This window comes from Rhinopithecus bieti, unplaced genomic scaffold (assembly GCF_001698545.2).
Source record: "Rhinopithecus bieti isolate Rb0 unplaced genomic scaffold, ASM169854v2 scaffold_51907, whole genome shotgun sequence".
Classification (NCBI taxonomy): domain Eukaryota; kingdom Metazoa; phylum Chordata; class Mammalia; order Primates; family Cercopithecidae; genus Rhinopithecus; species Rhinopithecus bieti.
In genome coordinates this window covers 621108-634681 of record NW_016820817.1, presented here as the reverse complement: position 1 = coordinate 634681, position 13574 = coordinate 621108, and the positions used below count along the sequence as shown (strand labels likewise).

The following is a 13574-nucleotide window of genomic DNA, read 5'->3' as shown; positions in this document are numbered from 1 at the left end:
ACTGAAACATGAGATCTCACCTTTTACCTCCAGGTCACTGGTTGACAATCAGTGCTTTTAGCTAAGACCCCTGTCTTATTACTACTTGATAGGTTCAATGAATTAGTAGTATCAGTCTACTTCTTGGTTTTAAAAATGGTTATCCACATCTGAATAACCATCAATACAGCTGCTATTAAGATTGTTTTTGTTGGAGGTGATAGTAGAGAATGAATAGACCTAACTTTGAAATCAGACTTGTGTCTTCTCTTAAAGCAGAAATAGAATGTATTTTCAATATTATGCATGTGGCTAAGAGGGTATTTCAGTGTCAACAGCAGATCTTAAAGAGGCCATATAATATGGTGCCAATATTAATTACTTATGAAAAATTACTTAGTTACCTAGATATTTTATTGCCAATGATGTTAATAAAGGGTACCTTGGATTTTTGACTAAGATATAATCAGGTCTGTCCTCAAAATTTTCAGGGTCCAGGGCAACAGTGCGAGTGGAGGGTCTACTTTGCATCCTTCTAGATATTTACAAGCTACAAATCAAGCTAACAAACTATTAAATAAAATATGTTCTATCTTCTTTGTCCATTTATAATCCTTTTTTGAAGGTGATCTATTTTTCTTGACTTAAAAAATACTTATTTAAAGTGAAATTATTGCAGATCTGAATTGGGTGTTTTTCTTGGGAATTACAATTCAAAATGGCAGTGAGAATTGGAGACTCTTATGATCCTCTGAAAGGAATGAGTGTTTACCACTGAGATGGTGGAGATTAACCTCTGTCTCAGAAACACTTCCTAAAGAGCTGTTTTGCATCTTACATACACATTGGTTAAGACAAAGTACATTACTGATATATGTAATACTTCAGTTAATTTGAAAACTTTAGTCCCTTTAGCTAAAAAAACACCTGCTGATGAAAATGAATAACAACATAAGTGGTTAACCTTGAGGTGTAAAAGTCAATTTACTCACTGAATCATTACTCAGGGTTTACAAGCTAAAAAAAAAGCACGCACGCACATGCACACACACACACACACACACACACTGGAACCACTGGTAACCTTGGTAATTAGAGAAATGAAGATTGAAAGCTATTTTCTTTTGGTGAAATAGCCATTATGAGATACATGAAATATTCATTGAGGAAGAGGCCCACATTCTCTAGAAGGGATCATACATCTTGGTGCCATTCAGAGCCAGATGGTGAGAATCAAGACCTCTTTGGAAAATTGCAGAGGTTCCTATTTATTGGTCTGGAGCAGGGCCTTGCATAGCTTTTTAATGCTTCCCAGGTGCTTCTAATGTTTAGCTATATAGTCCACCATACTACTTTTGGGGGACAAAGTTCTAAGGGTGCTCTTTAGCCAAGAGGGTAGGTTAAGTAGAGACAGAATTTTAAAAACACCTACAACATTTCAAAATGGAGTAAAGGTTCTTTTCAGGACCTCTGAAATTGTAGAAAGATAATATTACATCTTTTATGGTCACTTGTTACATACAAATTAGTATTTTTAAACTACAAGTCTTTCCCTTGAAATCTTAGAAAAAGCCCTCCTATCCTCTGGGTGACACTAAGGAAGAGGTAGGTGAGAGTGGAACCAGGGAATCCAAGAGGGTGGAGCAGAGAATGGTCCCATAGGGTAGGAAGGGTTTGAAGCACCCCAGAATCTACAAAACTAGTTGGAGTTATTTGTGATTCCATGGCCATGGGCAACCTAATGTCCTTGGATTTATCCAAGAGAGGTTAATAATATGCAAGAGATTTTCCCAGTAATTGGAAGGAGCACCTGATGCCTATGGGAAAAGCATGAAGAACTAGTTCTCTGTATCTTTGATTACTAAAATTTGCGTATGGGTCCCATTAAATTGGATGTTGCTTTGAAATGAACATTTAATTGCCTACAGAAATATGCCCCCCAAAACCCAAGAGGAAACAAAGCAATACCCGGGGGTCAATTCAACAGCAAAACCAGTGTTACCTGAGCAGTGTCATTTGCTTTAGGTATTAGCAGCTGAAACAGAGGTTACTTTGTAAGGCTTGTTTCAAAGAGTCTTGACAAATTCTTAAAGATATCTCCTAATGATAAGGATGTCTCGGAACTTGTGACCGGCTTGGGTATTTAAGATAAAGAAGGAGAAGGTGCAGGCCAGGAGTCCCCCAAGATGGGAGTCATCCAGGCAAGAATCCAGATGTAAAGCTGTTTCCATGGCTAGGAAAGCAAGAAATGGAAAATATTTGGAATTTGAAAGGCAGTTTGAAAAGAAACAATTCCTGGGTTTGGCAGAAGATTAAGTATGAAGACAATATTATGTGTTGGGCACAGGGCCATGGTGTGCTTTTCATAATCACAGTTAATCCTCCCAATAACCTTGCAAGAAGACCTATTTGTGCCTATTTTACATGAGAGACGACAGGTGTTCAGAAATTAGACCTTTCCATAGCCAAAGAACTGTTAGCCATTTGCCAGCATCCAATCCTAGAACTAATGAATCACAAATTATTTTTGCTGTTGCTCCCATGATACTAGGACTCACTGGTGACAGAAAGCAGAGGGAAAGTCTAGGAAAGGAAGATCAACAATTCTATCTTTTCTAATTACATTGGTGAAAGAGACATTCACTTTTGATGTATTTCAGTATCAGGTTGGGGAGGGGTAGGTTTAGTGAGATGCTTTTATAAAACATCTGTTTCATGGTTCAGCGCTGTCCAACAGAAATAAAAAGCAAGATACATGTAATTTTACATTTTCTAGTAGCCACATTAAAAAATCAAAAGAAATGAGTGAAATTAATTTTAATAATATGTTTTATTTAACTCAACATATTATCATTCCAACATGAAATCAATATAAAAATTATGAGTTTACTTTTTTTGGTACTAAGTCTTTAAAAATCAGTGTATATTTCACACTTAGACGATATTTCAATTTGGATTGGCCATATTTAAAGCGCTCAATAGCTGTACGTGGCTACTGACTACTGTATGACACAGCGCAGGTAAAGACAGTGATGAGATCCATGCTATTTGATGCATGTTTCAGGGTGTGGATAAGAAGGAACAAAAGTAGACTCTTAGAAATATCCATGGAAAGATGGACTGAAAAAGAATCTCCAAATGGGACACTATATGAAGTCTTTACCTCATAATATATAGCGACAGAATGATGAAAGTAACAAATTATTTGAGAGATAGGAACTGAATGAATAGAGCCTCTCTCCCTCTATCTTCTACTTTGGCCAGCCGACCAAGTGATACCAGGGAGCTTCCTAGGGGCTAAACCCTGGGGGGAATGAGTCAGTGGAAGGAGACCCACCCAGTTACAACGAACATAGAAGAAAACCAATTGATTAAGTCACAGAAAATGTAGTTTTTATTAACTTCCCTCCTGTCTCAAGGTTTAATTTAAAAAAACTGAAGCAAAAGGCCATCAGATCAGACCAGTAAATCTTGCTACAGTTTAAGGTTTGCTTTTTGTCTCTTAATATGCATTTTGTGACTTAAACCCTAGAATTAAGTGTTCATTTAAAGAGGCAGCTGTGATTTTCTGTAGTTGATGGTGGTGTTAACAGAGGGTTGGAAGGAACGGAAATAGGCATTTTCAAAAAGAACACCACTTATATAACAAAATACTTGAAAAATAAAGCCATTATTATAAAATGAGTTTTTGTAGTCCCTATTCCAATATCCTTAGGGAAGATAGGGACTAAACAACAGTAATAGATGACTAATATGATCATTTCATTTTAAAGTATATAGTCTTTTGGATAACTGAACAATGGAAATCTATTTTATTTAAAGCATTTCTATTGTAGAAATTAAATCTGGAAATTAAGAGAGAAAACATTTCATCTTCTTTCCAACCTTCACATTCTTTCATAAATTATCAAGTAATGGAGTGAGATTTTAAAACAAAAAACAAAAAAGTCGGCCCTCATGTAGTATGCAAGGTGACAGTGACTTTGATGTCAGTGCTGTCTACTTAGACTGTAAGCTGTTATCTGTCACTTCATAAGATACTTAAAAATGTGCCCTTCTGAAGCTCAAGGAGTATGTTTCCAGTTCCTGTCATCAGAAACAGAGAACCACCCTGTTTCCTGATATTACCCTACACGAGTGCATGCCTCCTCCCCTATCCACCAGCAAAAAAACTTCCCTTACAGGATCTGGGCATAGCCCCCAAATCTAGGGCAGAGCCAGGAAGGCTGTCCCAGGGTAGAAAGGAAATTATTTCTTTGAAACTCCTTCAGAAATGGGTGGTTGGGGCCAGGTGTAGTGGCTCACACCTATAATCCCAGCACTTTGGCCACGGCCAAGGTAGAAGAATTGCCTGAGGCCAGGAGTTCCAGACCAGTCTAGGCAACATAGTGCAACCCCATCTCTACAAAAAATTTAAAAAATTAGCTAGGTGCAGTGGCTCACACCTATAGTCCCAGCACTTTCGGAGGCTGAGATGGAAGAATTGCTGAGGCCAGGAGTTTAAGACCAGCCTAGGCAACATAGTCTGTCCCTGTCTCTACAAAAAATAACAAAAAAAACTTAGGTAGGCATGGGGGCATGCACCTATGGTCTCAGCTCCTGGGAAGGCTGAGGTGGAAGGGTCACTTAAGCCCAGAAGGTCAAGGTTGCAATGAGCCATGTTTGCACCACTGCACTCCAGCCTGGACGACAGAACAAGACCCTGGCTCCAAAATCATAATAATAATAATAATAAAGAAATGGGTGGGCAGGGGCATGGGAGGAGATAAGTCATAAACATAAATGTATACTGCCTATTTGTAAATCACCCTCTGTCTTTAAACAATTTGTATATTTATTTATCTACCTTAAGTTCCTAAGTTCCATGGCCCTTCATTTTTTTAAAACTATACTATTTTGGCTTCTTGGGTTTTTGCATACAGATCTAAATATAATGCCTCACTGCTGAGAATCTCTTTTTTTTTTTCTAGTTCACAAGTTGATGAACCAACTCATCTCCTATAAAATTATCAGAACCTATAAGAAAGCATGTTTTTAAAGAAGGAAGGAACAAAGGTGTTGGGGAGAAATCACCATCTTTTTTGTACTACATTGAGAATTATGAATAACATTGTAGAGCAAAATATCACAGTATTCCATTCTCCTGTGACATTTTTACATGGACTCGACTAAGCTGCGGGTCCAATCCTTATTTGAAGACGTCCAGCCATTGTCCAAGACGTCCAGCCTAGGCAGCAGGGTGGCTCACGCAGCACTTTCACGTCCTGCCCCCTGCCTCCACGAGGCTATGCTGCTATGCTGGTCAAAGGAAAAACAGTTAGGTTATCAAATACATGCACGTCAGAGTCTGATTTTTCAGTTTTTCAGATTACCTGGATTCAGGGTATTTGGTGAGGGTGGCCAGGCTGCTGGTGTACATGTGGCCGCCCACATCAATGTGGACAGGCGCATTGGATTTTGTGAGCTGTGCTGGAGTAGGGATGCCTTGGTTGTTCAGTGGAGATGCAGGGGATCTAGTGATCAGAGGTCTTGACATATTGGGCCGACTGTCCTACAGAGAGATAAGCAAGTTTAGACACTTTTTCTCTTTACAGCAGAAAGATAGGAAATACATATAGCATAAGGAATGAACAAGTGATTAACGATACTCATTCAGTAATAAAACCTGAAAATCCGGCAAGCTCTTGCTTTTGTTATAATGAGTATCAGAGAAACAAATTCTGTATTAAAGAAAAGGAAATCTTCACATGCTCAGAAATAAGGAGCTGAACTAATGTTCACTTCAAGTAACTCTGAGGACTATGAAGGCTTATTATACTAACAAATTCTTGCATTTATCAATGGACAAATTGCAACTAGTATGATATGAAAAGTCTATTCATTCCAAATAAAACAACAATCAAACACTTCAAACAATACATATCTAAATAAAATGCATATGGGTTAGCCCTCTCTTTGAAAACTTCCTCATTGCTATGCACTTGGAATAAAAACAGACCTCTGACACCTGTGTTCTACAAAATGTTTTCTTAAACTTTTCTTTTTCAAATCAGGAAAAAGAGAGCATACTGGTCTAGCCATCAGCTCACATACTCAAAGCAACCTCGCAAAGACGTACCACAAATTTATCAGTTAACAGAATATACCCTCAAATGATAAATATGTGCCTGCTCATGGACCACAAGCGAACTGCTCTTCTGTATGCCTGCTTCTTGAAGAAATCAAGTTCCCAAAGTGTAACTGAGGCAGATGTTGATGCACGGTCGCACAAGCGAAGGTGCAATGTGAGCAAACAGACCAGAATGAGGATATCACCTGCTGGCAGCAAGAACATGTTTAAGAAAATGTACCTTTTTTTTTTTTTTTTTGAGACAGGGTCCCCAGGCTGGAGTGCAGTGGTGTGATCATGGTTCATTGCAGCCTCAACCTCCTAGGCTCAAGCAATCCTCCCGCCTCAGCCTCCCTAGTAGCTGGGACTACAGGCACCCACCACTACGCCCAGCTAATTTTTATGTTTGTTGTAGAAACAGGGTTTCTCCATGTCACCCATGCTGATCTTGACCTCCTGGGCTCAGGCGACCTGCTCATCTCAGCCTCCCAAAGTGCTAGGATTACAGGCGTGAACCACCTCACCCGGGCAGAAACTATACTCTTGAGAAAATAAATTATTACATCCTTTCCATGGATACAATATAAATATTTCAAATGCTATCAAAACATGGTTGTTTGCTTTTAAATTAGAGCCCAAACCACAGACAAGTAAAGATAGGTCTCTGGTATTCAATGAAGGGGTCAAACATTTAGAGTATCTAACTGAATAATAAGCTAAAATAGCATTTATGCACGAATTCTGTAATACCAATGACACACGTATACTCTCCGATTTATAATTTAGCCAAAGATTGTTTTCAAACATGCAAACAATGTATGGCAAAGCCAGGGATAAGGCACAATGTATGGCAAAGCCAGGGATAAGGCACAATGTATGGCAAAGCCAGGGATTTTGAAAAATGCCTTTGATGGAGACCACAAAGGGGAAGTCATCTAGTTTTTCTGCATAAAACGCAGCATGATAAAATATAAATTTGCAAAACATCATAGATTTTATGATCTGGAACAGCTTCAGGAGTTACCTAGGGCACAACTGTTAGACCACTTAGCATTAACCACATGTCCAAGCAAGACTGTGAATGCACATGCTTTCTGAAACTCAACATCTACTGTGAATGGGGTGGTGACTGGGCCTTTACACAAAATGTTTACCATCTGTGTTATGTGTTTCTACATGCTGAATTAACACAGCCTAGAAGCAGTTATAGAAAAAGAGTTAATGTTTTAGTTCTTAAATCGGCTGGTCGGCTCAAGGGTGTTTACTACATTATTCTTTATATGTTTCCAGATATTTTTAACAACGCAAAATAGATATTGAAAAACACAACAGGATGTTTGTAACACACACAGAAGGAGAGTTAAAGGGGTATTGGGTATTGGAAAAAAATTTAAAAACCAAGACAGTTGGTAGTAAATATAAAACAGGTAAGGTTCAGAAATACTAAAAGTAGCATTTTAAAATCTAGATGACAGAAAACACATTTTTCCTTTAAAAATGCTATCATACAACCTCCACTTTTAACAGATACATACTGACTTCCTTTTAGAAAATGATTCCCTGGGACAGACACACACACACACATGCGCGCACACACACAGGCACACGCACACCTCCCTCCCTGTTACATTTTAGCCCATCACAGTGCGGCACAGTCTGTAATAGTTTTTCAATTGGACACATTCTCTATCGTGCCTGAGGGTGCTCAGGCGAAAATGAACAGATTTGCAGGGTTAATATTGTCGTTAGACTGTGACCTCATTCAGCACGGCTCTAACACTGCCAGGTCTATATAGAAAGAGAAAAAAATGAAAGCGTAACTGATCAGTTGAAGCATTCCGGATTTCTCAGAATATATACCATTTACATTGTAAGTCATAAATGCAATGGATATTTGCTAAATTTAAAATTAAACCAGTGTTTCTTCAGCTCAGGGTGGGGGTGGGGTGGGGTGGGGACTGACCCTTAAGGGCAAGGATTAGAACTGCCCTCCTTTGGTGAGCCCTCTTGGTTCTCCTAGGCGCTCTCCCCATCCTGGATGTTCTCCTCTTTCTGCAGGGTTGCTCTGGCTATGCTCATTTCTAAGGCATTAACTGATATTAGTTAACACAGTGAGGGCTTTTCATTTCACTTGGTATTTTCCATATGGGGCAGATTGTAAGAACTTTTTTTTAAGAGACAGTCTCTCTCTGTTGCCCACGCTGGAGTGCAGTGGTGTGATCAAAGCTGCTCACTGCAGCCTCAAACTTCTGGGATCAAGCGATCCCCCTACCTCAGCTTCCTAAGTAACTGGTACTACAGGTACGTGCCACCACACCTGGCTATTATTATTATTACTGAGATAGTATCTCACTCTGTCATCCAGGCTGGCGCCATTTCAGTTCATTGCAACCTCCACTTCCCAGGCTCAAGTGATTCTCCAGCCTCAGCCTCCTGAGTAGCTGACACTACAGGCACAGGCCACTAATGCCCAGCTAATTTTTATATTTTTAGTAGAGACAGGTTTTTGCCATGTTGCCCAGACTGGTCTTGAACTTGTGAGCTCAAAGTGATCCTTCTGCCTCGGCCTCCAAAGTGTTAGGATTACAGGCATGAGCCACCACATCAGGCCTAATTTTTTATTTTTGACGTTTTTAGAGACAGGGGTCTCACTGTGTAGCCCAGGCTGGCCTCGAACTCCTGCCCTCAAGCAATCCTTCTGCTTCAGCCTCCCAAGTCACTGGGATTACAGGTGTGAGCCACTGTACCTGATATATAAGAACTTTTAAAATCCTCAGACTGGTATTGGGGGAGGATATTTGGGGCTGAGAGTCTGGGCACTTGTAATAGACGCTGGAGTTGATGCTCAATATCTATCCCATTGACTCCAGATGCTTCATCTAACACAGTTGTGGCAACCTCTTTCCTTGGCCAGTAGCTGGAGCTGACACTTTCTCAACTTTGCCCAGATGGACACTGAAGTCCAGGATGGGACGCTGCTACCTGCAGCTGCCATCTCCCTGCCAGTTTAAGGATGAAGCCAATGCCCAGGATGGCAGAGCTGAGAGCTGGAAGGAAGCCAGGTCCTCGCTGACATTGTTGACACACTGCATCAGCCATCTCTCAGCCTCCCACCTCTAGATTTCCTGTGACTTGGGAAAATAAATTTCTGTATTTGTAAAGCGAGTTTGAAGTGGGATTTCTGCCACCTGTCTTGATAAGGAACGCTTCCTGTTACACAGCTGCTTCCCTGCGAGGTTGTTTGGCTTGGGGGGCCTTGGCCAGGGATGCCAAGCATGGCTACCCGCTGAGATGCAGCAGGGCCTTCTGTTGTTCCATCATCGTACTCAGCTCTACCTTCCCATCATCATCTTAGTTTGTGTATGTCTTTCAGGATTTCTTCTAGAGAAAGGAAAACCATAACCTTTAACCAGAAAGAGTGCAAGTGACTTGGATGCGCCGTCACACTGCTGAAGAAGCAACTCAGAGTGCTGAAGACTATTTCGATTTCTGCGCATTGCTCAGGCAGAGCGCTCTGTGCCAAAACTCCCTCCGGAATACAGAGGAAGAATCCGGGAGACAAACCCTGTCCTAACACGAAGCTACTTGATTACTGCTCCTCCCCTGTGCAGCCCATTGTTCTCTCCTTCAAAACATTTTTACTTATTTTTATTTTTTAGAGACAGGGTTTCACTCTCTTGCCCAGGCTGGAGTGCAGTGACACAATCATAGCTCACTACAGCCTTGAGCTCCTGGGTTCAAGTGATCTTCTCGTCTCAGTCTGCCCAGTAGCTAGGTCTACAGGTGTGCACCACCACACCTGGCCAACTAAAAACATTTTTTTGTAGACACAGGGTCTTGCTATGTTGCTCAGGCTGGTCTTAAACTCCTGGCCTCAACTGATCTTCCCACCTAGGCCTCCCAAAGTGCTGGAATTACAGGAATGAGCCACCAGGCCTGGACCATGACATTTTATTATTATTATTATTTTGAGACAGGGTCTCACCTCTGTCACTCAGGCTGGAGTGCAGTGGCATGATCTCAGTTTGGTGCAGCTTCCGCCTCCCAGGTTCAAGCAATTTTCACGCCTCAGCTTCCTAAGTAGCTGGGACTACAGGAGTGCACCACCACACTTGGCTAATTTATTTTTTTCATGTTTTTAGTATAAATGGGGTTTCGCCATGTTGCCCAGGCTGGTCTCCAACTCTTGAGCTCAGGCGATCAGCCCGCTTTGGCCTCCCAAAGTGCTGAGATTATAGGTGTGAGCCACTGAGCCCAGCCCATGACATTTATTAACATCTCTTGAGTGCCAGGCATTGTTCCAAATGATAAGTGAACAAGAGTAAACAAAACAGGCTGGTCTCTGGCCTCACCAGTCCTGCTGTTCAGTAGAAGAGAGCCCATGAAACATGCGACTACAATCAGGACAGAGGAAGGCCGGGCTACTATGGCAGCTGATGGAGGGGACATTTAACCCAGAGTTGGGGGCTGGAAGGATGGGGAAGGATCCCTAGAGACTGAGAACTGAGAAGTTAACAAACACCGGAAGGTTGGAAGGAGAGTCCCACGTGGTATTCCCAAGGCTCCAAAGTGGGAGAGTGCATGGTACCTTCCAGAAATTAAAAGCTCAGCATAGTGTCGCAACCACTTATTTTTTTCTCCCAGGTTGAGGGATAATGCGGGAGGCAGAAGTTTGTATGGTGATCTGTGGTCTGAGAACCACAGAATTAAATGATAATTTACAATGAAAAAATAAATGAAGCCCACCATAATAACACCCTTGTGTCTGGAGAAGAAGAGGTAGAAAGGTAGGGAGCGAAGACCCCACATTCTAAACAGAGCTGTCCATAGAACTTTCCGTAGTGGAGGAGATGCTCTGGACCTACACAGTTCAATACGGTCACCACTAGCCACAAGTGGGTGTCATAGTGAGACTGAATCTTTAATTTTATTTTAGTTAATTTAAATTTTAATTTAGGCCAGCCGTGGTGGCTCACGCCTGTAATTGCAGCACTTTGGGAGGCCAAGGCGGGCAGACCACCTGAGGTCAGGAGTTTGAGCTCAGCCTGGCCAACATGGCAAAACCTCATCTCTGTTAAAAATACAAAAATTAGCCGGGTGTGGTGGCAGGTGCCTGTAATCCCAGCTACTCAGGAGGCTGAGGCAGGAGAATTGCTTGAACGTGGGAGATGGAGGTTTCATTGAGCCAAGATTGCACCACCGTACTCCAGGCTAGGCAACAGAGCAAAACTCTGTCTCAAAAAAAAAATAATAATAAATAAATTTTAATTTAGATAGCTACCTGTGGCTAGTTGCTATTATTTTGGACAGTGTAGTAACTTTGGGTAGAAGTAAACTTTGCTAGAATTTTTCTTAATATTTGGAAGCCCAAATCATGACCAACTTGAATTTCCCACTCCTGTGATGGAGAAGCAGCGGTATTTTAGAACTGAATACAATTTATTCTTATTTCTTAGAGACAGGGTCTCACTCTGTTGCCAAGGCTGGAATGGAGTGGTGCTATCAGGGCTCACTGAAGCCTTGAGCTCCTGGGGTCAAGCGATTCTCCTGCCTCATTTTCCCAAGTAGGTGGGACTACAGGTATGTGCCACTACACTTGGCTAATTAAAAAAAAATTTTTTTTTCTTTTTTTGTAGAGATGGGAACTCACTATGTTTATCTGGGCTGGTCTTGAACTCCTGGCCTCAAGCGATCAAATGCCTTATGACCCCTCACACACACATTCATTTCCCTCTCCCTTTCTAACAGTATTTCTCCCTTCTTTACTGACATTATACTTTTTTTAAAAAAAGAATGATGCCCTATAGATTTGGTAGAGCACTGAAGAAAAGGTGTCAGGAACACAAGGGCACATACTGTATGATTGTATTCACATGAAGTGACAGGCAGGCAGGACGATGACAAAGATCAGAACAACGGCCACCTTTGTGGCTGGAAGAGGGAGTGACCAGCAAAGCTGCACATCTTGATCTGAGTGGTGACACAGTTGTATACATATGCACACGGAGGATTCGTTCACTTTAAGTTCTATTAAATAAAAATAAGATAAACTGAAAATAATCTTGGGAAAAAATCCTCCAATTAGAACACTTTACTGTGGAAATACTTAAATTTCTGTGAAATAACACTTTTTTAAAAGCCAAAAAAAGTGCTTATTATTTCCTTTGACAGAATTCACCAAATCTGACTAAAATATACTCTGACATCAACCAGCCCTTAGGAATTCTATTTCTAATTCCTCCTTTCCCATATCTGTCCTGTACAGATTTTCCAGGCGTGCTGATCAGTGCATCTTTAACATTTCCATTTCCTACCTCCTTCCCACAGCTTCATCATCCATCTCACCTACCCAACAGAGGAGCAATGATTCTTTTGGTAGTAGAATCCTTCAAGGGATTTGACTTCAGGCATCTTTCAAAAGAAGCAAATGACAAATCTGCCTTCCAACCTAGCTGTGTGCTGTTCAAACAGGAGCCCTAGGGGTACTGCCTTGAACAAATGAGCTGAAGTTTAAACTGAAAGTTTTAATGACTTTATTTGTTAAGAATGTATGTCCCTGTCTTATGTCACGTTTCACTATTGAGTTTGACCATATTACCTCCTTCACTGGAGAAAGAAACAGGCTTCTTAGTGATAGCTCCAGAAAAGCATGTCAGTGGTAAAATACCCATATTCTCTGACATTTTAATTCATAACATTCAGTAGAGCAGTGAAAGAATTTAATACAGATCATAACTTTTCCACAAATTTCAACCTCGATTTAAATATATTTCTCTCTCTCTCCCTCTCTCTCTTTCACACACACACACACACACACACACACACACACACACACCATCTGTATTATATGGCATACTTGGATATGGGAATGTTCTGATTAACTCTGATAGTCTGACAAGGGTAATCAAAAGTGTCTTAGGCAAGGATCTTGCTTCCTGGGACGGAAATCTGTAGTTGCCTTGGTAGTGTTGTTTCAAGAATGACATAATCATTGGACTCTCAATACAGGTTCTTATAAGAAAACATTACTTTACTGACCATAGCTACTTAATTGTATAGCAAGACTCTCAACCACAACGTCAATGTATTTTGAAAGAGGCCTCACTGGTCTCTTCATTCATTCAAGTGCTATTTATTGGGCACCTATCACCTGCCAAACTCTATGTTCTCTATTGACTTTAACTAAATAGCAGAATGAGCCTGAAGAGAAAGAAAATAATCTTTCTGGTAATTTCACTTAAGTAAAACAAAACAAAACAAAACAAAACGCAGCAGTGATTCAAAATTGATGAGTACTGTATGCATAATTTATTTAGAGAACAGTTTCTGTCAATCTTGACCATTTGGGAAACAGCAAAGAATTAGCCCAAAAGAGTCTTCTGAGTATCCAAATTTGATGTCAAGCTTTCTAGTCACTTTATTCGTAAGAGCCCCCTTCAAATTCATAGAGACTACTTACTCTTTTTTAAGAATGTAATAAAATTTT

At 40.7% G+C, this 13574-nt stretch overlaps 1 protein-coding gene across 1 annotated transcript in view; it reads right to left on the bottom strand.

Annotated features, from left to right (window-relative positions):
- KCTD1 (potassium channel tetramerization domain containing 1) overlaps window positions 1-13574 on the bottom strand; it is a 92210-nt gene that overhangs the window by 39593 nt on the left and 39043 nt on the right. Inside the window, 1 exon segment of the mRNA XM_017859968.1 lies at window positions 5352-5530. Coding sequence (XP_017715457.1) covers window positions 5352-5530 — 179 coding nt within the window.